Here is a 25149-nt window from a genome sequence, read left to right on the forward strand (position 1 = left end):
GGGTGAGCCTTTTGGTATCTGTCCGGCAACCTGGCACTTGCACTTGGGAAAGAGTTTTGCAATGAGCCATGGACCCCGAAAGCCCAAACAGGATTTTGCGGTCCATATATCATCACAAAACCCTTTCCTAAGCATGACATCTGGGTGTCCTGACAGATATTGAACAGTGGGCAACATGTTTATCCCCAGAGCCGAGATCTGTCGTCGGAAATGGCATCGGTCCATCCCTGCCAGCAGCTGCTTCTCTTTACCTTGGGAGAGCCCTGCCAGCTCTCCAAAGGTCAGCCTTAACACTGGCTGCCCAACATCGAGAAATTATTGACAGCAGCTCCTTTTTAATGCTGTTACTCCCTCCCCTTGGTCAGCATCGCCCCACAGGGATGAGATGCTGATCGGCTTTTCTGCATCAGCACATTTATGCTTGGTTGAGGAGGGTCTTCCCCTGCTCATGTTTGGGGATGCTAATGGGCATTACGCACCTCAGAGACCCACAACGGTGCATTACCCAGCCCTGGGAGCTGTTAGCAAGGGGAGTGCGGGGCTGGGATGCTTCAGAGCCAAGAACACCTCCGCAACGGGCTGCACTGGGCAGCGCTTAGTGCTGGCTCAGCACCGGGCTGGCTCTCTTGGCTGGGAATTTGTCAGGGGCTCCCTAGCATCAGCTGGGGTTTTCAGCTGGGATGCAGATTGCTTTGACTGCAGGGAGCCCAGTCTGTGCCTGTAAGTCCTTATGGAAAACCTATACAGACTGGGGCAGCTCCCAGCAGCTGGATCTGGCTCAGCACTCTGCAGTCACTCCTCTCTTTTCCCAGCCTGCATCCCAGCCCACGGGGCTGTTTCATCAGCCTCAGAAAGCCCAATTTTGGAGGGAAAAATCTAAAAAGCACTGAACACCGCCTCCAGTTACTTTTCCTGGCATCGACCTGTACAAGGCACTGTGAGACGGTGCCATTTCAGACTCAGCAGGGAAGGGAAAAGTCAAATGTGGGAGCATATTGTTAATTTGACCCCAATTGCCAGAGGTCCCGAGCCCACATGGCTCCTCTCACCCGGACAGGGATGGGAGATGTCGTTCCTGATTTCCCCCCCTGATTTTGGGGGCTGTGGGGGGTGGGGCAGGAGTGCTTGCTGGGTCCAGGCTGCTTCCCACTGGCTTGGCGGGACAGATGGATGCTCTGCACCAGGGCATCAGAGCTGATGCACTGATTTGGGCAGACATCTTGGCACAGCAACTGCCTCTGCCAAGGGCCACCTGGAGAAACAACAAAGGGGATGGGGAGGAGGAGGAGGAGCAAGGAGACGCCTTCATCCTCCTTAGCTACCCCAGCTCATCTGCTGAGAGCTGATTCAAAGGCAGCATCATTGGCATGAGGAGGGGTAGAGGTGGCCAAGCCCACAGCATCTCCCCTGCCTTCCCAGGGGATGGGGCCATCCCCTGGTCCTCACGGCTGCCTGTCCAGATGGTGCAGACCCCAGAAGAGTGAGAAGCTCCAGATACATGGGTTAAGCTGGAGGGTCCCCAAGGGAAAGAACCCAAAAGGAGATTTATGGTAGAGAGGTTTGAGCTTGGTGCTTGGAGGACAGACGCAGCGTGGCTTTCTGTAGGAGGCACAGCCCAGTGCCCATCCGCCCTGTGGATTTGCCATTGCACCAGTGTGTCCAAACCCATCCCTTTTGGTGAGAAAGGGGCTGTTGGCTCAACAGGAGCACCCAAGGAGAGCACCCAACACTCTTACAGGTGGCTCTGTGCAGGTCTCAGCTAAGTCCTGGCCAGGAAGACCAGGTCTCCAGGCCCCTGGCCAGGCAGGGAAAGGTTAACAACCGGGGAACCCAAAAACCCCCTAAGTAAGAGAAGTATGAGGGGTGCCCCGCTGAAGGTGAACCCAAGTGCTGTTGTCTGCAGATGCTGATGGGATTCGACAGGCGAGAGGACACGCTGGGCTGGCAGAATTATCGAATCCGATTAGCCTGCCCAGGAGTTCACTCAGGGAAAGCCATTAACCTCTGGAACTGGAGCAGCAACGTTCCCTCCTCCTCCTCCTCCCAGCCTCCCCCTTAAGCTTTCCTCCTAGGCATTAGGAGAACATCCTCCCCGGGAAGGAGGCGCATCCTACGTGTGGGGAAACTGAGGCAGGAGATGGGAGGAGAGAGCGGATGGGGATTACGCAGCTCCCCAGGGCAACCTGTCTGTGCATCCCCAGGGAGAGCATCCTCAGTGATGTGCAGAGACAGACAGAGCCATGTGGGCACGGAGGGGAGGAGGAGGAGAAGGAGAGGAGGAGGCAACAGCGTGCATGCAGGCCAGATGGCTGGGTTTAATCACTTGTCCTCTTGCGTTGGGCTCCCACAGCTCCGTGTTGGCACTGCCGCCTGTGCCAGGGCTGTGGGGCTTGGCTTGGGCTCGCCCAGCGCCTGGGTACCACAGCTTCACGGGGTGGGGGGTGGGGTGGGGGTTGTATTTATCCATATACATCCAAAGGAAATGCATTTTGGCTGCATTTAGAGGAGTGGAATATCCTTGCTCTGGCTGAGAAACTGCAGCCTCTGGGTGCTGCATCTTGGGGGGTGGCCAAAAGATAGCACAGGGGCAAGAGCATGGGGATTTCTTTTGCAATATCTGCTCCAGAGCTGGCATGGGCAGCCTGTACCCTGAGCCCACTGCCACGGTGGGGCTGGGGGTGCTGATTCCAGGGGGGCTAGGGCAGGTACAGACCCAAAGCAGAGGGTCCTCGGTGCTCCCCCTGCCTCTCACCTGCAAAGAACAACTCAGGGAGGAAAAGGAGAGGGGGGCAATAAAACAACAATTATTGTAATGAATGAAACGCACTAGTGATTTTTATGATAATTCACTGCCTTGTGGGTGACTCGGCATTTGGCTGGTCTCCTCTAAGTAATATTTTATTTATGGGCTCCCCGAACATGTTGGTACAAAGGTGCTTCACTCCCCGACGATCAAAATTCAACACACGGGGGAGAAGGACCAAGATGGAGAAACATGTGCTCCGCCAGCACTTGGGACCAGCTGGATCCATCTTTTCGGGGTGGCTGGACATCTGCCCTCACCACGCTTTCGGCTGGCACTTTTCAGAGGTGAAGGGACGGAGCAGCCCTGATTTTGAGAGGCGGCAGCTTCACGCTGGCTTCTGGCTTGGCTGCCCCCTCACACCTCCCCCCTGCCCCAGCATCCCTCCAGTCCCCTGCCTCTCCCTCCTTGCCAATTTTTGGCAGGGCTCGGGAACAAAAGGGGGGCCCTCCTCCTGTTCACTGATGATGCCGCGTGCTGAAAGCATATGTTTCCCTGGCAACAGCTATTTTGAAGTTGTGCGTCGCTAGCTTTCCCCACGGTACTTAAGGCCGGGGAGGAGAAGGTCTCTGCCTTTGAGAGGCGGCACTCAAGCCGGAGGCGTGAGCGGAGCAGAGGGAAAAATGAAGGACAAGACACAAATGAGGTGCTGCCTGTGGGTTTCTGCAGGCAGGGCAAGGAGGACCGTGTTTTTGATGCTCAAAGCATTGCTTTGCCCCTAAAGCTTTTCTCTGCAGGGGTGCTCAGCTCCCCTGCCAAAGGAGAGATGCTCATTGGTACCTGGATGGGATGGATGCTGCTGGACCCGTGCACCCCCACGGCCATGCTCGGCCTCGTACCTGTGGGTAGCCATGGTTGGCAGCTCGGGCGATACTGAAGGCTGATGCTGGAGGGTCTGGGAATGTGATGGTAGCGGGACTGATGCCAGGACAGGAGATGGGATGTTTCTCCATGCGGTGCCTGTGAAGTGATGGAAAGGGGGAGAGTCAGCATGTGTGGGGCCACATCCATTCCCGGCAAGCCATGTACCGTGGGAGGAGGCAATTGTCCCAAACCCAGCACCACCCACCCACGTCACCAGCAGCCCCCCATGGTCACCACTCACTTGTACTCCTGAACATTGGTCACAACTCTGGCCACAGCGACGAGGGCCCCAGGGGGGCTGGCCAGCGGGGCCGACAGCCCCCGCAGCAGCACCTGGGAAGTGTGTGGGGGGGGTGTCAGTGGTGAGGGCACAGCAAATGGGGGGGAAATAAAGCTGCCCTAAATCAGCATAAGATCCACCACAGCAGGAGACAACGTGCAGCAGCATCCTCTCTGAGTTGAGATGCTCTGGTCCATCCCAGACCCTGCAAACCCCTGCTGCCACCTCCTGTCCCCAGGGCCACCTCTCACCTCCAAGGCTGCATAGCTGAATCCATCACAGCGAGGGATGAAGCTCCCTTTGCGGATGATGGTGGTGTGCAGGACTGTCCCCACAGGGTCCCGCGTCCTTGGCTGTTTGCGGAGAAGAGTGACCCGGTGGGAGGAGGAAGGGTCAAGGTCACCAAATGTGGGCACTGGGCGCGCAGGCAGCCCATCACTGACAATAAAGCACCAACTGATAATTAAAGCTTACTGTTCCCTAGAGCCTTCCCGGAAAAGATCAATATAATAAATCTTTTTGCATTTAAATATTTAATTGCTCCCAATCCCTGTGCAGGGAAGAGGACACTAATTTCTGCCAGCCAGAGCATAGGGGAGGCTGATTTGGGGGGTGTACTGAGTGAGTTTGCCAGGTCTCAGCTGTACAGGGGGCTGTCAGCCAGGTTCCTGGGACTGTTTACAAGTTGAGATGGAGAAATCCCCACCAAAGGGCTTAGGAAGCAGCTTCTCTCTGGGGCTGGGTACCTGCCTCATTAAGGAATGCACAGCAGCCCCTGTTTAACAAACACTTGGACGTATGGCCTGGCCCCACAGCTGCTGAGGGGTCAACTGAGCACAGGATGCTGAGGGCAAAAGCACTTCCCAGCTTGAAATCCCATTGCTTTTCCTCCACATTTTCCCACTGGAGAGAGATGAAAAAGGCCCAGCACAACGCCTGCCTTGTTCCCACCTCGCAGGAAGCTCACAAGCCTCTTTGAGCACCTTCCTTGACTTGCCAAATTCGGTTTTCCCACTGGGATTACACCATTACACAAGGCTCCCTTTGCCCACAGCCCGCAGCTACAGCTGGTGCAAAGCAAAGTTGTAAGCAGGAATAAGCAGGATGGAGGGGCAGGTGCTGTACCTACCAGAACCAGCTTGCAGTGGTGGGGCTGGAAGGGCTGGAGATGCCTCACTGGCAAGTGGAAGGTCCCCAACGCCTCCTTGGTGGCTTTGTCTGCCACGATGAGAGTCAGGGCTGGAAGGGAGAGGGTCAGCTGTGGGGCTGGCTGCAGGGTTTGTGGAAGGGGGGAGCAGGCGAAGCAAGGGGGAGATGTTCAGGGGAAGGTCTGGGTGAAGAAGGGCCAGAAGGCATTGATTCATTTTCAGCAGCCCCTTCCCCTCACAGGTCATGGTGGGGTAGACATGGGCAGGATTTACACCCATCCTGGGTTTATATGCATACATCTCAAGGAGACATCAAGAACATGTCCCAGGCATCCCCAAGAAAGCAAAGCCCATGAACAACCGGCAACAATGCAGATTCCCATCTAAGAACCTGGGATTTCCCACTGATCCATCTAATCCACCTCCCTGCCTCCAACCCACCCCACTCAGCTGCAGGGGGTGGCATCCTTCCCTGAGCTCCCCCTGCCCTGGGGTCAGCCCGCAGCCAACCGTGGATTTTGAGGCCACTTGCCACCATGGCATCTGCCCTCTCAGGGCTGTCAGGTCTGTCCCCTGGCATGGCAACATCACCTCCACGGGCACTAGCACCTCCAGCTCTTCCCTTAATTTAAAGCAAAGCTGCAATTTAGTTGACAAGCATGAGCAGGAGCCTTTTATCAGAAAAAAAAAGGAGCTGATGGAAGGGAAAACCGCCTTCTCTTTATGCTGCCATCAAGACTTGGGCTTCCCTTCCCCCAGCTTAATGATACTGCAAGGCACCCGCCTTAACTCCTGCTTGGCCAACCTGGTGATGCCACAGGTCCTGTGTGTCCCCAGAACAAAGATGATGGGCTAAGCAAGTGCGTGCTCCTCCCTGAGCTCATGCTTTTCAGCAAGTGCTTGATTTATATGGAGATTTTCTTTTCCTCCCAGCACCTTGGGGAAAGAGCACCAGGGAAAATGTTCTGGGGTTGTGCGAGAGACAAGTGGCTTTTCTGCTAGTCGTCACCGATGACAGATTACACTCAGCAGCCCCGCTGATGGAAACTATTTCTGAGCAAGAAAAGGGTGGACCCCATGTTTCTGTGCAAGCAAAGGTGTGAGCTGCATCTGAAATGACAGCTCTGGTCTGACGGTTTGGGGGATGACCATCTCCAAACATCTGGGGGATTCTGGGAGACGGATGAAGAGGGCTGGAGGTCCCATCCCCACATCCCTCCTGGTACCACACGGGACAGGTCCAAAGTACACCAAAAGCTCCTCAATTTCATTTAGGTCAGGGCCTGATGGGATTAGGCATGATGTGAAGATTGGCTCCCACAGTTTGTTTTGCAACAGTCTGATTATAATCAAACCCTGGCCCCTAATGCCACGGGTTTACAATTACAGACTTAGCAGCCCTGTGTGGGGAGTAACAGCATCATTATGTGGGTCCAACCAATACAAGGTGTTGGGATGGCAGCAGGGAAAGTTTTGGAGGGCTGCCCCGATGCTGATTCCCATGGGATGCTTTGGAGGATGCTCCGAGCTCAAGCACTGTCACTTGCCCCATCCTGCAGCACCATATCTGGGGGCATGTCCCTCCTGGTCATACCCTGAAGCCATCACAGCCACGCAGGGCTCAGGGCATGGCTTGTCCCCATCGCAGCCATCCTCTTCCTCATCCTTTGGAGCAAATGCTCCCTAATATCCCAAAATTAACCCTTTGAGGAGATGAGTCCTGTGTCCCGGTCCTCAGCATCCCTGTTCCCATGGTCCTCCAATGCTCTCACCTGCCCAGCCTGCATCTTCAGCATCTATTTCCACCGTCACCTCCTCCTCCCAGGTGGGTGTGTGGGTGGGCACTGAGGTTGCACGAGTAGCCTTCGGCTTCTGCTCCTGCTCATCCCCTCTGCTGGTCTTACTGGGAGGAAAAGGGAAGCAAGACAGGCCAGTTACTGGGTGAGGAAGGGGAATATGTCAGTGGGGAGCTGGGCCTGGGAGAGGGATGAGCACTGATCCTGCTCGGTGCAACTGAGAGCAGGCAGCCCACCCTCCTGCCACCCTCAGCAAAGCTCTGCCCTGGCTCTGGGGGGCTGAACTGGGGGTCCAGGGCCAGTTTTACTCCAGGCTGCCAGATCCTGCTGAGTCTCCAGTGACGGGGTTTGTAGCTCTTTTTATCCAAAAGGCTATTTCAGACCCCAGAGGCTAATTATCCACTGTATTGATGAAGGGACAGGGAGGAGGCTTCTGGGAAAGGAGAGAGAAGATTGAATGTTAACAACTGCTGTCATTAAGCTCAACACGTAACGAGGCTGAGCAATAATTACAGCAGTTTTAGCAGCTATGGGCCCTGGGTAATTCTTCACCCACGCTGGTGCAGGGCCATCACCATCAGGGCTGTTTTGGGACTGTCCCTCCCACTTTTATCAATTGATCATCAGTTACTCATGAGCTTGGCTAATGATAATAATGTCCCTGCCCATTAGGGGGCTGGCAGATTTTTTAGGGGGGTCTCTGCTACCCAGCAAAACACTTGGTGTTATCCTGGGAGTTCCAAGACCACAGCAGAGACCCACTGCCTGGTGGTGTGGTGACCTCAGGTCCTCTCCATCCCTGATCAGAGTGCAGGGGGATGGTGATGTGGTGTCAGGCCAACATGACACAGATGCCCCAGCCCTGTCAGTGGGTTGCTCTGCATGTTGAGATGATAAAGTGTCTAGTGCTGGCTCCTCCAGGAAAGTTCTTGCTGGAGCAAAGCCAACATGGCTCTTAGGGAGAGGTTACTAGCACACTGTAGTGACTGAAAGCAGATGGTGGCACTTTGCCACTCCCTGGGAGCTGGAGACCCCAGCTTTGGGGGAGAGGAGATGATTAAGGTCCTTCTAGCTGTAGGGTCAGCTCCAGGTAGTGGTGGGACAAGCAGGTTCCTCCCAGCCTGATCAGAGGATGTTCTATGCTTGCAGAACCTTCATTCACTCCCAGCCACCCTCTCAGACCCTCAGCCATGCTACATCCATGTCCTGTGCTCCAGAGAAGCCCTCAGGGATGGAGCTGAGCCCGCCAGCTCTGGCAGGTGGGAATTAGCATCGGGCTGGCACTCTTGTGGAGGGGCTGTAGGAAATCGGCTCTCCAGTAATGAGCTCTGTGGGGGATTGCTTGATCAGCAACGTGCTCAGAGTCCGAATGAAGCCAGACCTGTGCTGGGGGGTAGGAGGAGGAGGAGGGTGAGAACTGGCTGCTCTGGGCCCCCTTCATTATAGACTTGCCTAAGGATGAGAGAGCATTCAAAAAGGGCTGTGTAAGTGTGTGTGTGTGGGGGGGGGGGGGGGGCGGGGCGGGGCAGAAAACAATCCGCAACAGTACAACACATGGGGATGTGCTTCAAAATCAAATTAATAGGCCGGGGGCAGCAGGATCAGCAGAGAGCAGATGTGGTTTGATGTCTCCTCCTCACCCCAGCGAGCTTCAGACCCACTGGTGGGGCAGGAGATGGGGTCTCCAGCAAGCAGGCGCTGCAGACAGCTGCCCACGAGATCGCATGCCTCGGGGCAGGACATGGCTGGGACAGACCAAGAGATGCTCCTCTGATGCTCTACATCCCTCCCCGCCTGCTCCAGGGCAGGCACTTTGCTCTGCCATGCCGGGATGCCCCAGCCACCCACCGCTGTGATAAAAGATAAAGATAAAAGATGAAGACGGCCGCCCCTGGGGAGTTATTATACATTAGTGTCTCAGCTACAGTGTTTGGGGATGGCGTCAGGCAGCCACCCCGCTGCGTGTGACACCCGGGTGCCCAGCAAAGGGCTTGGCAGGGCTGTGCCAAGCCCTCGTAAATATTTATTTATCCAGGATTAGAAGTTATTATCTCTACAGGGTGAGTTATTTCTTGGGGCCGACATCCCTGCAGAGGCAATGCAGTGGTGCAGGTGCCTGGTTCTCAGGGAAGAAAAATCCCACGCAGCACTGCCACGGCTGGCAGAACCGACATCCCAGCTGTTACCAATGTGGTGGCTGGAGGGTCCAGTCCTGGGGAAGACAATGCTGCCCCCCACCATGCAGCCCCACTGAGCCTGGGGGGCTCAGGTTCAGTTTGGGTGATTAAATACAGAGAAAAAAAGTCACAGAGGTGTAAGGGCAATTTCTGAAAAGATTCAAAATGAGAAAGGAAGAATTATAATTCCTCCTTTTCTTTGAGAAACACAATTTTTACATTGCTCCTGACCCTCTATATAACCCCAGATCGACCCATCTTCATGCCACCATGACCTAAGCTGGGTGCTGGGGTGAGGAGGGGGCCCCCAAAGACCTCGCTTGGTCCCACTTCCCACACCCCCTTGCACTGGGGCTATCAGCTGAGCCTCTGATTCATTTCTGGGCACATTGCAGAGCCAAAAGGCTTTGCATGCAGCAACACCCTAACCCCTTCCCAGCTGGAGCATCCCAGGACCCCACAAGCAGGACCACTGCCTGCACAGGCACACCCGCAGGCAGGCAGACGTCAGAGCCCCCATCCCCCAGGCTGGGAGCAGACGGCACATTCAGCAGCGACCTTGAGTTTCTTGTCTTGGTGCTGAAGAGCAGAAAGGAAGAAGCCAGGAGGTACTTTCACCCGCCCACAGTCCTCAATGGAGAGGAGAAGCCAGCCAGAGCCAGGCGCTTTGTGCTGTTAATTGCAAACACACCTGGCTCCGGCACGCCAAGGTCATCCCTGCATCACGCTGGTTCAGGAGCAATTTGTCTGTGTGCGTGAGGGAGTGAAAGGAAGATGCCAAGCAGACCCACGGGTGCCCCTGAAAGCAGGGAGTGGGGATTTGCTCAGCATTCAGAGGATAAGAAGCAGAACCAAGCTGCTGCTGGGACACTGGAACACCCTCTCCAGGGCAGGGATGAGCCAAAGCCCATCGGGATGCCTGTGTGGGCTCTCCTGCTGCTTGAGGTCTTTCACATTCACTCTTCTAAACCTTTCCCTCCCCAGTCCTCTGCACCGAGAGCTGGAAGCAATGCACACAGCTATGGAGCACTGTGGGATGCTGAGTCCGGGCGTGAGTGACCGGGCACAGCCACAAAGGGCTGGCGTGAACAGTATTGCTCCCCTCCTCCCACCCCACGCCTGATTTTGGGGGGTGACGCCGGCAGTTTGAGCTCAGGCTGGTGCTGCTGGTGGTACCCAGCCGCTTCGGGGGGATCAGCTGCAACTAGGTCGTCCCCCCCAGCACATCAACCAACTGCTTCTCCTTCCCGTCCGTAAAAACCCACCTTTTAAATGCAACATGCTACTCTCCTTCTAAAGCAAGTGCCCTGAAAAACAATAACTGATTCCCTTCTGCCTTGGCTCCCTCACTATGGTTACTAAAAGGCCCCTCATGTGTCCTGCATCCCTAATACCACCCTCCCCTTCCCTCCATCACTCCCCCGTTACCATGGCAATGCGGTGATGGAGCAGCACCAGAATGTAAAGAGAGATGCAACAATCACACGCCACCCTCGTGCTATCATTTAGGATATTGATGTTTAAATCTCCTGAGATCAACTGGGTATAATTGGTTTATGGAAATAGAGACAACTCCTGCGTGGAGTTACTCAGGCTGTCAGGGCAGAGAGCGGGTCCTTGGCATGGGGGTGGGGGGTGGAAAAAGGGGAAGGGGTGATGGAGGGGTGGCAGTGGAGGCTGCCAGTCCACGTGCCAGCCAGCCCTGGCTGCTGAAAACCTGACGATTCAGAGCTGCATCCCTCCTGGCTAGGGAGTCTCTGGGATGTCCAACACGGCTGGGCACCATGGAGAAAAGGCACACTGTGCCATGCCGGCAGATCCTGGGACCACCTTCACCACGGACCTCAGGGTTTCTACACTGGAAAATGCCCAGCAAGCAACAGTTTGCCCTACAGGCTTGCACAGATGTTTCCAGGCTTTCACAGCCCTAGCTGCTGATCATCCCCAGCGGACAAGCCCCAGCCCTGCCTCCCTGTCCCCTGGCATTGGTGCAACCAGCCTGCCCGGCGCTGCCCCAGGGAGGTGCCCTGGAGAAACCAGACTTCGCAGCCAGACGAAGCTCCAAAGCCACCTACAGCCGCTTTCTCCCCCCTTTTCCAGGGAAGCAATGCCAAAGCCTCTCTGCTTCCTGGAAGGGCTCTTTGGGACCCCAGGTTCGCCCCACAGCAGTGCCGAGCAGAGAGGCCTCCCTCTTAACACAGACCAAAGCATGACCGGCTAATTGAGTCCCCTGGCACATACATAATGCATAAGGAGGCAAGTTCTCCTTACCCAAGCATCCTGTTTTATTTATTAAAACACTCTTTTATTTATTGTGATATCATCCTAAAACCCAGGCAGCATTACCCTGTGGATTCTTTGACATCATTTTATACTTTCAATATTAGGAATGCTTTCTTCCCAACACTTCAGCGAGCCAAGGTGCCCCACTCCCTGCCTTCCCTCATCTCAGCGCAGAGTCCTGGCTCCTCTCCCCACACTGAGCATCCCATGGAGGTGATGCTTGTGCATGTCACCGCTAAAGAGGTTTCCCCCCATCCCTGAGGCTTTTAAAGAGTTATCAATAGGGTGACAGCTCTTCAACCCTTTCTCTGTGTCCCCACAATCTCCGTTGTCCCCTTTGTGGATGCTGGGTACTCACACAACAACGTATGGACACGGCACCCGGCCCTCCTGTGTGGTCGGCAGGTTGCTGGCACTGTGGAGGGTGACAGTGATGGCTTCCTTCCCCAGGCGGGCCACATGTCCCTCACCAGCCACCGGTACATGCTCGGGCTCCTCCATCCCAGTGGGGGACTTGGATACCTGCCAGGAGCAAGTGGGAGAGATGTCAAGGTTGGGGGTGGTTGGCTGCTCCTGCAAAGCTGTAGGCATGTCCCTATCACCCAACCTTGTCCCCATGGCCACAGCTGGATGCTGAGAGCCCAGATGGGGGAGATGATGTCCCCAGAACATTCCCATGACCCAGACTTGTCCCCACAGTCCCTGTTCAATGCTGAAAGCCTAGATGGAGGAGAACAAGTTGGGAAGATGGTATCGCCAGCACGTCTCCATCACCCAAGCCAGTCCCCAAGAGCTTTGCTAATGCTGAGAGCCCAGATGAGGGAGAACAAGCTGGGGAGATGGCACCCATGGCACATCCCCATCACAGCTGCCTCTTCCCTGTCCCCAGTGCCCAGCTGTGGCTCCACACCATGGATGTCACTATGCCATGGCAGGGCCACCGTGAGTGCTGGGCTCACCGGGAGGACACCCAGCAGCATGACAACACCCTGCATGGGGCGAAAGCAGTCTAGCAGCCCTGCTCAGCATGGTCCATGGGGGCCAGCTATGCCACGGCCCAACCAAAGACCCCAAGCCAGGTCACCAGAACAGGGATTAACCATCTAAAGCACCTCAATTTCCCCCATGGCCCTCTGACCTGCAAACAACCCTACCCAGCCCCTGTCACCCCCCTGCTCCCTCTTCTCACCACCCCAGGCAATTCTGCAATTTATAGGGACTCCACAGGAACTGGGATCTCAGCCCAGTCTGGGGGGAAAAGGGGAGAGCACGGCAGCTCCCCCCACCCCAGCTCATTAATTCCCACCAGCTGATGTGATAAGGCGCAGCAGAGCCGCAAGCTGCCGCTCCTCACTCACGGGGGACCTTCCCCGCACCCATCACACCCTGTCCAAGTGAGAGACAGTGCCGTCCCCCACTGCCTGTGGCCTCACCCTGCCACCGTTTCGGGCAGCTTTGATGCATCTGATACTGCATAGGGCTGTGGCTACAAGGGGTTAAACCCACCCCGCACCGATTCATACCCTGCAAAGCAAACCCTCCATGCATCCATCCTTCTGAGCTCCTGGGGCTGAAGCAAAAGCTCCAGCCCAGCAACCACCCTGCAGGCTTCTCAAAGCCACTGCCTGCAAATCCCCTCCGACACGTGGCTTTGCCTCCAAACAGGGTAATGAGGGGCTGGTTTGTCCTAAGCCCTCTCCCTTGTCTGTCCTGAGGCTGCCCGGCTGCAGCAGTGATGGGCTTGGCAGTGGTGAGGTGACCTGCCACTGTGGGGGGTAACAAGACCAACCTGAGGATTGCTCGTGGGGTGGAAACCTGGGTGCTCTGAGCACCAACAACCTAGAAAAAACATTTAAATCTGCTTTTCCTCCAGCTTAGCTTTTTGCTGTCAGCTCAGAAGCCAGCTGGGGCTCGGGGCTGGGTGCTGGGGACAGGCTTAGATCCGTGACAGCCAGAAAGCGGCACTGAAGGAACAGAAACACGAGGTAGGGGAGGATTCCCCAACCAGCAGAGTGGAACGGGGAGAAGGATCCCAAACCCACCTCAGCTCCAGCCCTGTGGCAATTATCCCCCTGCCCAGTGATGCTGATGGAGAGGGGAAATTACAGGGTTTCTTGACCTGATGTGAGATGCTACCCATCAAGTCACTCCCCACAGGCACAGTCTCACCCTGCTGGCAGCCAGAGCTGCTCCACACCCTGCCCAAGCACCCGAGCTCTCCCTGCACCCCAAAAGCACGTGGAAAAGCATAAACACTACCCTAAAAAAAAAAAAAAAAAAAAAAAGAAGAAAGCAAGCAAGCAAGCATGATTTTGCCCCACCCCAGCACTAGCAAAGAGGACAACTGCAGGATGGAGCTGGGGGAAGGAGGAGGAAAGCACAGGCTCGGGTTTAGGACCCCTGGGCTGTATCAACACAAGCTGCATCACAGAGGGAGGGCAAGGGGGACTGGGGGCTTCGAAGAGGCAGAGTGCTGGGTCCGCAGGCAGGGCAGGCAGCAATGCTCCCCCTGGAGACCTCTCTCTCTTTTCAAGAGACCATCTCTTCAGGCTCTGGATTTTTAATATTTGCACCCCAAATACTCACTAAAAACTCAATCCAGAGGAATTCCAGCTGGCAGAGCTAGGAAACAACCTTTTTTGAATTGCATGGACACCTCCCAGCTTGCTGATGGAGCTCTCCTGTGCTGGTCTCCGGGCCCTCAGCTGGATCGTTGTCCTGCACCACACCCTTATTTACAGCTCCAGATCACTATTTTGGGACATTTTCCTATGTTTTCCCCTATTTTCTTTCACATTCTGCATAACAGAAGCAGGTTTCTTAGCACATCTTCATACCCACCACTTACATTTACGTCTCCCTAAAAAAACAAGTAGGTTTTACCGCTAGCAATGGTTACAGCATGATAATTAGCGAGCAGTTTTAATAGAAAATTCACAAGCAGTTAAGCTAAGTAAAACTCAGCAGGAGAAAAAAACATTTTAAAAATAGCAGGTGTGAACAATGCCAGGCTTTGCAGGCAATTGGTACATGAAACCCTCAGCAAGGCTGTGATTAACTACCAAAAAAACCCTCCAGTCACTACTCAAAGCCAGGAGGAAATTCAGTATTTCTTCCAGAAAGGAGGGCGCCTGTGGTTCCAGGTAGAGCCCACGCTTCTTTTTCAGCTCTCTTACTCAGTGGGAAGCAAAACTTCTCTGTCCTTGCCAAACCAGGCGCTCTCACCCAGTAGTTTGCAACCTGTAGCTTGCGGAGGTGGAGAACAAACAAAGTTCCCATGTCCCCAAGGGTCTCAGCTGGGGACACTGCATTCAAAACATTTTGAGCTCCCTTGGAGCATCACCAACTCCTGTGGAGCATCTTGAGCATTTCAACACAATCCGCTGCCCTGATCCCACGCAACACCTTAACCCCAAGCCACCCTTAAAGCATCCTTAAGGATGATTATTAATTATCCACACTGCAATGTTGCGGGGAGGTTGATTAACGGTGCCTGAGCTACCATCATTGTAATTTGTTTTTCTATCAACTCTTTATCATCTCGAAAAAAGCATTGGGGCCCAGGCAGCTCCTCTACAGCAGCGCTCAGCCAAGATTAAATTGCTTCTGGCTGCGAGCTGACAAGACATAAATAGCCTCAAGAGCCGGGCATTTAGTTCAGGGAGGACAGCCCAGGCTGGGAGCCAGCAGGGACCCCCAGGCATGGCACTGTGGGGGCTCCTCCATCCCAGCTTGGCCCCTGCCCACAGCTGGAGACCACAGCTGCATCATCCTTCTGGCAGAAGGGCAGTGCTTGTTGGGTTCTCCTTGGATTTTGATTTCTCTGGTGCACCGGACAGCACAAGACCAGAGGTGAGTGCCTTGGGGATGTACACCTGCAGCATTCACCTCCACAGCCCCAAACACAGCCCTGCCCATGCACCTTGGGACGATGCACTGCTGCTCTGCATGAGAAGACACCAGCCCCTGGCCTACCATGGAAGGACTGGGACCCTCCTGGTCCTTTGTAGTGAGCCCCACAAGCACCCCAGGTCCAGCTAAAGCCAGGAGCAATGCTGCCTTGGGAGCGGGGACCCACTCTTATACTGCAGGAGCGTTCGCAGCCCTGAGCTCCTCCCTGCCCCTGGCAATTTACGAGCAGCTGTTTGGAATGTGTCGGCTTTATCCTCCTCCTGAGACTTCATAAAATAATAGTAGGCTCCATGAGTGAAGATGGACTGGGGCTGGTGTGAGTTTTCCTATGTGATGTCTCCCCAGGCTCCTTTCAAGCTTCCTTATGGCAGCTAAACACCAGCAAGCTGCTTCCCCTCCCCTGGCAGCCCAGAAGATGGGAAATAAAGTGCCACTTGGCTTTAAACAAGCGGCAGGATCGGGCCACCAGTTACACCTCCAGCTCTGTGCCCTGTGTTCATGTCTGAACATGAGGGAGGGCTGGAGCATAGCTGGGACACGCTGGAGCCAGGCCAGCCTGAGGATGCTCGGTCCCCAGGTGTCCCTTGGGGCATCCTGGCAGATCTAGCCATCTCTCAGGGCTGGACCTCAGAGCTTTGGGATGTAAGAGCACACCAAGAGCCCCAGGGATGCCACAGAACGGGGCCGAGCAGCCAGCTAGAAGGTGATCAGCTCCATCACAGCAGCGAGCAGGCACACACCTCTGGGCACAGGGGAACTGGTATGGGAGGGGAGATTTTACATGTCATTGGCAGCAAAACAGGGTGAAATATGGGCTTACAGCAAGGACTCAGCAGCTGATGGGTGAGTGGATGCAGCTGCTATGCCCAGACCAGCCTTCACCCAATATGCCGTGCCAGGGACAATTCAGCATCCTGAGTTCATGATTTTCTGCGGGTGGGTGATACATTGCATCCCAGCTGCCCCATGGTCCCTGCAAGCTCAGGCTGTTAGGGTACAGTGTGACATCCCACATCTGCATGGGTTTGCACCACCCCCCCCAAGCATCACAGCTCCTCATCTCTATCTCTCTGCCCCGCTCTCCAAAGCAACCGGAGCCTCGGCACTAATCATATTTGAGGCTGTGAAATCTCATTTGAGGCTCTATTAATGCATAGCTGGCATGACACAGGCCCCGGCCTGTCTCCAATGAGCAAAACAAGGAAAGCAATCTAGCTGGGAAAAATGCATCTCCCGGAACAAGCTCGGGGGAGCCAGCCAAACGCAATTACAGTTAAAAGGAAGATTAAAACAGTATCAGCGCTCTTCTTCCTCTGACCCCTGCTCCCACCCATGGGAGAGGAGCACCGAGCTGCACCGATGGGCATCCCCAGCACCGTGGTCCTTCAAGCAGGGATGCAACTGCAGCATGGTGCTGCCCCTTCAAAGCAAGGGGCTTTTGCACGGTGCCGTGATCTCCCTGCACCAGTGGAAGGCATGTGAGCTCATCCATAGTTTGCTGATGCAGCACAGGAAGGTGTTATCCTGCTGGATTGAGCTGCGGATGCTTTCTCCCTCTTTGCTCAGACACTGCTGAGGTTTTGCTCCCTGATGCCTTGAGGTGGCTTGGCATGGGATGGGAGGAGAACACAGTCCCCCTGTAATGACCCCTGCAATTAGCATGTGACTGAGAAGCCCCCGCTCTTGAAAAAATAGCCTCTAGGATGACACAGAGTGGGGGCACAAGGCAAGGAAAATCCATCAGCTTTCCAAATGGAAGGAGCCAGCACGCACATGGTTTCCATTTCTAGGAGCCAGCAAGCGTATCCTCCCCCCTGCAAAGGCTCTAGACTGACAAGCACAGCTCAAAACACAGCCCTAAGATAAACAGCCATATGGTTGGAGAACTTCAGCTCCACCAACGGCCCGAGGCAGCCCAAGCTCGTTTTTGAAGCAAACCCAATTGTATTACAAGGGGTATTTCCCAACACCTTCATGCAGCAGGTTCAAACCATCCTCCAAGGAGAAACAGCTGAGTGGTTAAAGCCCTTTAGCAGATCCCCAGCAAAACAAAAGGGAGGGGAAGAAACGCAATGTAGGAAAGCAAACACTGTTTTATTCATCATTTCATCCTGCCAGCCCCAGCCCTCCCCACTGCTCCAGTAACCCCCATTGCTGCAGGCAGACACTGCTGCTCTGCTCCCATATCCAAGGCAGCAGCAGGGAAAGGAAGGGATTTTGTCCTTGGAATTGGGCTGAGCTTGATATATTCTTCTTATTATTTTTAAGCAAGTTGTTTCCTCTAGGGGACCCTGCGGGAGCTCGTTAGAGATCACAGGGTGGTTTTGAGGCGCTGGGAGGGAGGATGCTCTCTCCCATCAGCACGCAGGGATGTCGACTCCAAGCCGATTTCCCTGGGGAGCCCCCATTGCCGCCAGCTGGGAACCCCTTTGGGCTAAAAATTGCCAAATTCATTTTCCTTCCATTTCTGTAGAAAACTCCCAATTCACCTGTCAAATAATTAAATGGGCCAGCAGCCCAGCACCGCCTCATCTGCTCCATTAGGAGAGTTTTACACTTTCTATATTTATCTGTGGCACCAGTGCAATTTCCCCCCCTCCTCCTTCCCCCCCCCCCCCCCCCCCCAGCCTCTTAAAAAGGAGCAATTTTCTCTTTTTAACCCCATTTGCTTTTCTCATCATGGCAGTTATTTGACACTTAAAGGGACATGATGACTTAAATTGCAGGAATTAGAGTTAGCAGCCTCTCCTCCTGCCTGTGTTTCCTCTGAGCATCCAAAGAGTTTATGCTTTACAGACAAGTAAATTGAGGCACAGCCTGAAAAACCTCTTGAGGATCAGTCTTCTCAACCCAAAAAGATTGTTCTCCATTTTAGCTAAGAAAATGAGAAACGCCACTGTGCACTGGCCCATTTCCATGCCAGATCTCTACCCGGGTAGGGAGAAGCATGCAGAGAACAAGACTTTTGGACCAAACTGGGCAGCCTCAGCTCCCAGATGGTATGATAGGGGATATAAATTCCTTGCATTATATCACTAGGAATATGCATTTCACATCCGAAAAACCAACCTTTCAGTAAATCTGAGCTATGAAAGCAGTATCCCAAAGCCATTTGCCTCTGGTCCCCTTTTGGTTCCAGCTCCCTCCAGCACGAAGCAGGGATGATCAAGGGATGCCGAGAGCCGGGGCGTTGCTGGAGGAAGGCAAAGTCCCTGATGAACCCGTCAAGGCACACTCCTCCCTGGGCTGACAGCTTTCCAAAGCCCTACAAATTGTTCACTGGAGCGGCATTATTCATCTCACCCACATCCTGGGGCGAGCCCTGCCGGCAAAGTTTGTTTTTCAGCCTCATTGGACTTTCAGCGAGACGAGGCAGCTTCAGCCCCTCACCCTACAGTCAGGGCAGCAGGCTGGGGAAGAGGGCTGGACCCCTGCCACCCTCCCTGTGACAGCTGCTGTCACTGGGATGAGTGATGGATGAGCTGGCCAGAGGACAGACAGGAGACACACGCCATCCATCACGCACTAACAGAGACCTCTGCCCCAGCCCTGCTGCTCCGGCGATGGGAAGGCAGCAGCTTTTATCTACCATCACTGCTCAGTGAGATGGGGCACATCACGAGGGCATCTGCATCCCGGTGCAAGCATCCTTGCCCTGCCACTGCAGGCACACAGAAATGTGATGTCTCAGCCCAAAACCATCCCCCAGCCCCTCAGCATGGCCGGATGGTTGAGCCAGGCTTGCAGTCGGGTCTGGGTTTGATTTGAAGCATTCAGGAGAGGCCAGGGTTGGGCACTGCTCCCCACCAAGAAGCAGCAGAGCTAGCGAGCTAGTGCAGTTCAGTTCACAGCCAGTCATCCACATGGGACCAGAGGAGAAGGGACCCCGAGGTACCCCCATGCATGCATTAAGGAAGCCCCAGCCTGAACCTGCCAAAAAGAGGGGCCAAAAGGCGTCCAGCTGTGGCTCAGACTCTCCCAGGTCCCTGTGCCCGAAATGCACTCGGTGCTTGAGGAGCCACTGCTTTGCTTTCTTTATCCTGCTAAAAAAATAAAGGTGGTCTTTATTCCTGGGGAACTTTTGTGCTCGTTCCTGTGACTTGTGTTACACCGAGTGGCTTTGCACCTGTGCATGCTTTACTAGGGAAGCTGTTTGGCTCCATGGGGAATCCAGAGGGATAAAGCACGGTGTCAGTGGAGCCAGGAGCAGGTTTGATCCCCTTTGCCAGACTTGTTGAAGCTCCACAAGTCACAGCTGGCCTTGCCCAGCAGGGATGGGGTGTGCTTGCCGTGGGAAGCTGCCTGACACCCCTGCGCTTGTGCAGCCTGGTAAACAAGCGGGACCAAGCAGGAACACAAGCTGTGTGCAAACCCATTTGTTTGCTGCAGAAAGGCTGCGATTCCTTGTACCCTGACAGCAACAGATTGCTGTTTTGGGATGGGCGCCTTGCTGCCAGCTGGTCCAGGGAGACTGGAAACAAACCATCTTCCACGGGCTTGCAACCAAATCCTAGTGCCAAGGAGATCTCCAAAATCTGGCTCCTTCCCCCCAGCACCACGTAGACCTGCTGGAAGTAAAATGGGAATGGTTCCCAGAGGAAGGACAGACTTCGGCTCACCTGGGGGCTGATTCCCCTTAACTGAGCCCTGTGTTCTGCTGCTAAGTCCCCAGGGGTCCTGGCGAGCCCAGTCCCCTCTCCTCCATCCTTGCCGGGCTGGGGGAGGAGGTATCCCTGGGGCTGACAGCTCCAAGGCTCAGCCTCAGCCATCCCAGTAACTGAGACAACATCCGCGGCCTGTTATCGATCTGCTCGGTGCCGTGCCCAGGTCCTGGGACAATTAGGGAGCCGTCTGGCTCCGCAGCGCACGCGAGGCATTTGAACAGACAGCAAAGCCTCCTGCTTCGTGCCTAGGAATACATTATCCACAGGTTGCGGCGAGATGAGAAAAATCATTATCCCCGTGCCTTGGCCTTTTGGGTAGAGCTCAGGACCCATCCATCACCCCCATCGTCCTGCAGATGAGATGCTCAGCACAAAGGCGGTGTCAAGGAGCTGGTACCCTGCTGGGACGCATCCTCATGCCTTTTCCATTTGGGGAAGCAAAGCAGATGTGATACCCCAGCATCCGGATGCCTCAGGACACCGGTCCAAGCAGCAGCACTGTGATGGCACTCCTCACCCCTCTGAACTGGCCCGTCTCCATGCCCCAGCATTATTGACTCCCCAAACTATTGATCACCCAAGTCCTGCCTGAATTTAGGAAGATATTTAACCTCTCACACTTCAGTTTAGGGTTCACCTTCACCACACACTGCAGGATCAACATGTGAAGCTTTATGATGTTCAGGTTTGGACCACCAAGAGCCAAACCAGCTCCAGACTGACAAGCAGCTCCCATAGCTTCAGCTTGCTCTGGGCTGCAGCATCCCAGGAGTGCTCTCAGAGATTAAAACTCCCTCCCAGCTCCACCTGATCCATCCCCCTTCCCCATAACCCAGCACAGCTCACCCACCCTCCAGTAAGTTTTCCATCACTCCAGCTCTCCAAGGAGGGCAGGGAGCCAACATCCCCCCACCTCTCAGCTTTTAATTTTTAAATAAAAACCATCCTGGCAAATACTTGCCAGATGACATCAGCAGCAGGTGATTTATTGCATTCCCTCCGGGGGCCCAGGAGCGAAATTGCATTTGCTAATGCCTTGCCTTACGGCCCTGGCCTGGCTCCGCATCCCGCTCCGCATCCCAGCTGATTGTTATCGATTTCCACAGCTCAAAAGAGTTTCCGTCTAGACGTTTGCTGAGCAAACTCAATCAGGCCTCGCTAATAAGCATTTCTGGCCAGTAAATTTTTGGCTGATCAGGGCAGGGATAGCACATCCACTGGAAAAATCAGAAACTAAATGCTGTGAAAGGTGATGAGTTGCTCCAGGGTCCTGAGGGTTTGCAGTGCTCAGCATCCTGCCTGCAGCACAAGGAGCAGGCAGCGTCCCTGGAAAGTGGCTGAGCAGCTCAGCAGGGCTTGAGCACCCTGTGACTCCTGTGAAATACATGGACCAAGTGCCCCCGAGTCATTAGCAACACATTTATCCTGTACAAGGGAAAGAGCGGAGGCAGGAAGGCATCCTGCAGCACTGCAGCTCCCGGGCAGGGCACACCGGAGTGGAGAGGGATGCCAACCCAATGTTTACCTCAAAGCCACACCAACGTGGTCACCAGGACCAAGAAGCACGTGTCCAGCATCGAGGACATCCTTGTGACTGCACCCTGGACACAAGCCACCACCTGTAGAGTCCCTTGTCGCCTCTCCACCATGGAAGCCCTTAGCTGGGGGGCTAAGAGCTGCCAGCCCCATCCCTGAGCTAGCAGCCTTTGCTGGTGGCCCAGAGGCTGCAGAAGACCTTGACATTGAGCCCAGCAGCCCCAGCTCTCCCACCAGCTCAGCTGGAGGACGCGAGGGACTCCCTGGAAAACGAAGCAAGCCCAGAGGATGCCTAGGGAGGGTTCATGAGATCAATCCCTTCCCCGGTGCTGTAATCCAGCTTTCTCAAGCAATGTTTTCACAGGTGTATGAGACACCTCTGAAAGCAGCATAGACAACATCTTCATCAGCAGACATGTTATTCTTACAGCGAGATGCAGGAAATGGAGCCCCTGGGGTAAGGGTTGTCTTTTTCCTCTATTTAGACAGCTTTTAACATAACTAAGGAAAGACAAACGCAGCCTCTCGGACTTCGTTAGCCCTGCCCTATGGCTTCTGCAGTTTTTAGAAGCCTAGGTTTGAGCTGCAAGATGAAACATTTAAGATGTGTCAGTCCCAGATGCCTGCAGTCAGCATTTTAAGAGCTTCTGGGTGGCACCATCCCCTGCCTGGGGATAGCCAGCCTGCAGGGCTGCCTTTTGGTACTAGAAATGCAAAGTTTGATGTCTCATTCCCCATCCCCATGACTAGGCTGGGGACATGATGGCCTGAGAACAGGAGCAGGGCTGGTACCCAAGCTGAGCCAGGGACAGGATGGAAGTGGCTGTGTCCCCTTGCACCCCTCCAGCACTGCAAAGCTCTGACAGCAAGCTACAATGAACAATAGCATTTTGTAATTAATTTAGGATGGTACCTTCTCCACCGGACGCACTCACCTGTGCTGGCGAGGAGGCCAGATCCGGGCTGTAGCCTGGCGAGGAGAGGTGGAAGCTGCTGTGGCTCAGCACAGCAGGGGCAGGCACTGAGGAAGAAGAGGAGGAGGAGGAAGGATGCTCATCTGCCAAGTCATCCAGGAGCTCCGGGGAGGAGCTGAGTGCAGGGTCAGCCTGCAGCCTCTGAGGGTAAGAGAAGGGATTTGAAGACTCAGCTTTGGGGTCCAGCACCCCTTTCCCAGTCCCCCCAGCATCTCCCATAACATCTCCTCCCACATCCCAGCTCCATCCTCTAACAGCTGGGCACAGGACCTCACCCTTCAAGGGCAGAACTTTTGCAATGCATAAAAAACCCCTATCCTAAAACAGTCACAACCACCCCAACAACATTTATTTCAGACTTAGAGGTCCCTCCCCCTCTACATACACCCTTAGGGATTGCTACTCCACAGCCCTAACTGCTTCAGGGAAAAAAAAATCAAAACAAAACAAACAAAAAAAACAACCAAAAAACAAACAAAAAAAACCCCAACACCCCCCCCCCCCCAGCCGCCAACCTAGTCTCATTTAAAAAAATTATCTTATTAATGAGCTTTTTAGAGCCCAGCTCCCAGCTGTTTCTGATGGGGGCTGGCTGCTCCCAGCCCTTAAAAGGGTGGGACAGAGGAGGGCAGAGTGATGCTGGAGAGCATTGAAGGTGCCCAGGGACAAGCTATGGGTCTTGTGCTTGGTACATGATGGTTAATACTGTGTTGGACTATGGTGAGGTGGGCAGAGCCAAGTGGATACTCCATAAAAGACCTTTTCCTACAGCTCTGAGCATGGTTTGAGTGGTGGGACCATCTTTACTGGTTTTGCCTGGGTGCCTGCTGTCTCACTAAAGCCCTACCTGCATCTTGAGCTTGTCTCAGCTTGTTTCTGTCCTGCAGAAAGAGGGTCTCTAACTTGAGTTGCCTGCAGGGGACAGGTACTAGGCTTCTTCTCAGCAATGTTGGGGAATGAAGGACGGGAAACTGAGGCAAGGCTGTGCTGTTTACTGAAGACACCCCTGAAAGCTATAAAGACCTCTCTGCCTGTTTTTATTCTAGCTGGTACCCATGTGGAACCATCTAGCTACCCTAGGGCCAAATCCTGTCCTACACAGACTGGTCTACTCTTGTTTTGTTGGGGCATAGGATTTCTGGTGCCCAAATCTGGGCTTTCCTACCTTGAGGGAGCGGGTATGGCCCTCAGTGGGCAGGGAGTGGTAAGCAGACTCAGCTGTACGGAGCGAACGGTTGGGGACAAGGATGCCCAGGGCTGGGGATGCTGGGGCTGTGCCTGCTGCTTGCTGGTCTCTTTTCTGGGCGCTGGAGGAGAGCGGAGGGGGGGAAGCCAGCATGGTGGGAGGCTGGTGCTCGTGCAGAGATGCAGTGAAGGCCAGCCGTCCACAATGCATCGCCGGCTGCTCGCTGCCCACCCGTAGCAAAGCCATCACAGCGCTATAGCGGTACCAGTCCTCATCCTTCCTGGCAGAGAGCTTCATCCGGGGCTGGTTGGGGCGGGGGTAGATGGCAAAGAAGGCTCTGCCCACCTGCCTGCTCATCCTCTCCGCCCTCCTGGGGAAGTGCAGGGCCTCGATATGGAGCCGCACATCGTGGTTCTTGTCATTCTTGCAGAAACCTGCCGGGAGTGGTAGGAGGTTAAGTATTGCTTAGGAGGGCTGGTGGTCCCAGAGCATCTCCCAGGCTCATCCATCAGCAGCCCTGGTTAGCTCTGCTCTTCGAACCCTAGCAAACAGGTTACCTAGCCTGGGTCCATCTAGATCTTAGATATTGGTGGGAGGAGTTTGCATCGGTGGTGGTGTTGACCTCACTCTCCAAGCTGGACCCGCCCCATGCACCCCACTAAGCTCAGGCAGCCTTGGCTCCAGCTCAGGGTTTTGCTGCACAGTTGAAGGTGTGAGCATGGTACAGGGGTTTGCAGCCCTGAGACAGGCTGTGCTTGCTGCAGAGCTGTGCTCCTGGGTCACCTTCCCCGTCAGCCTCTCCTTGTGGCACCCAGCCTCTTACCTCTGGGCAGGGTGAAGGTGAATTTCCTCCTCTGGAAGGAATGGATCTGGTTGAGGTTGCTCTGCTCGATGGTGTCGGTGATGGCAGTGCTGCTCTGCATGACCTCCCCACTGTTGATGCGGAGCTGGACGCCAGCACCAGAGCCCTGCAGCAGCGGGTTCTCCACAGTGAGCCGCAGGGCGTAGCAGCCCCGCCGGTTAAACTGGGCACTGACCACCTCAAACTCAAAATCCAGGGTCTTCTCCTCAGCCTTCAGCTGGGAGCACTGCAGGGTCAGGGGGATGAGGGGCTCCCTTGCCTTGCCTGCCATGGGACGGAGACGGGATCTGGAGATGAATCCTCCTTGAGAGCAGGGACCTTGCAGGTCTCTGCCCTGGAGCAAGCCCTCCTGGCAGCCTGGGGCAGGTTTCTGAGCCAAGCTGGCTTTGCTGCCCCACTCCCCCTCTCCAGTGGGGAAAGTGCCTGGGGGTGCCCCCGGGTAATGTGGTGGCTTCACACCTCTGCAGGCAGCTTTCAAAGAGAGCAAAAAACCAAAAGAAATCCCTTTCCCTGAAAAAGCATCCTTCAGTGTCGTAGGGAGATGCTGAGAGCTTTCCTGCCCCTGTGCAATGGCAGGGACAGGGGTTTTGAACTTCCGTTTGTTTGCTGAGAAACCAGGTAACTAGATGCAAAGCAGTGGCTGCCTTCCAGCAAACAGCCCAGA

General features: G+C 54.8%; 1 protein-coding gene across 1 annotated transcript in view; it reads right to left on the minus strand.

Annotated features, from left to right (window-relative positions):
* CCDC33 (coiled-coil domain containing 33) overlaps positions 1–24756 on the minus strand; it is a 44898-nt gene extending 20142 nt beyond the window's left edge. The window contains exons 1-9 of the mRNA XM_056347398.1: positions 24447–24756; positions 23603–24057; positions 22399–22578; positions 11710–11873; positions 6868–6998; positions 5077–5186; positions 4199–4300; positions 3909–4000; positions 3643–3763 (exon numbers count right to left, since the gene is read on the minus strand). Of these exons, the coding sequence (XP_056203373.1) occupies positions 3643–3763; positions 3909–4000; positions 4199–4300; positions 5077–5186; positions 6868–6998; positions 11710–11873; positions 22399–22578; positions 23603–24057; positions 24447–24756 (1665 nt within the window). The remainder of the gene's footprint in view (positions 1–3642; positions 3764–3908; positions 4001–4198; positions 4301–5076; positions 5187–6867; positions 6999–11709; positions 11874–22398; positions 22579–23602; positions 24058–24446) is intronic.
* Positions 24757–25149: the final 393 nt, after the last annotated feature.

This window comes from Falco biarmicus, chromosome 7, assembly GCF_023638135.1.
Source record: "Falco biarmicus isolate bFalBia1 chromosome 7, bFalBia1.pri, whole genome shotgun sequence".
In the NCBI taxonomy this organism is placed as follows: domain Eukaryota; kingdom Metazoa; phylum Chordata; class Aves; order Falconiformes; family Falconidae; genus Falco; species Falco biarmicus.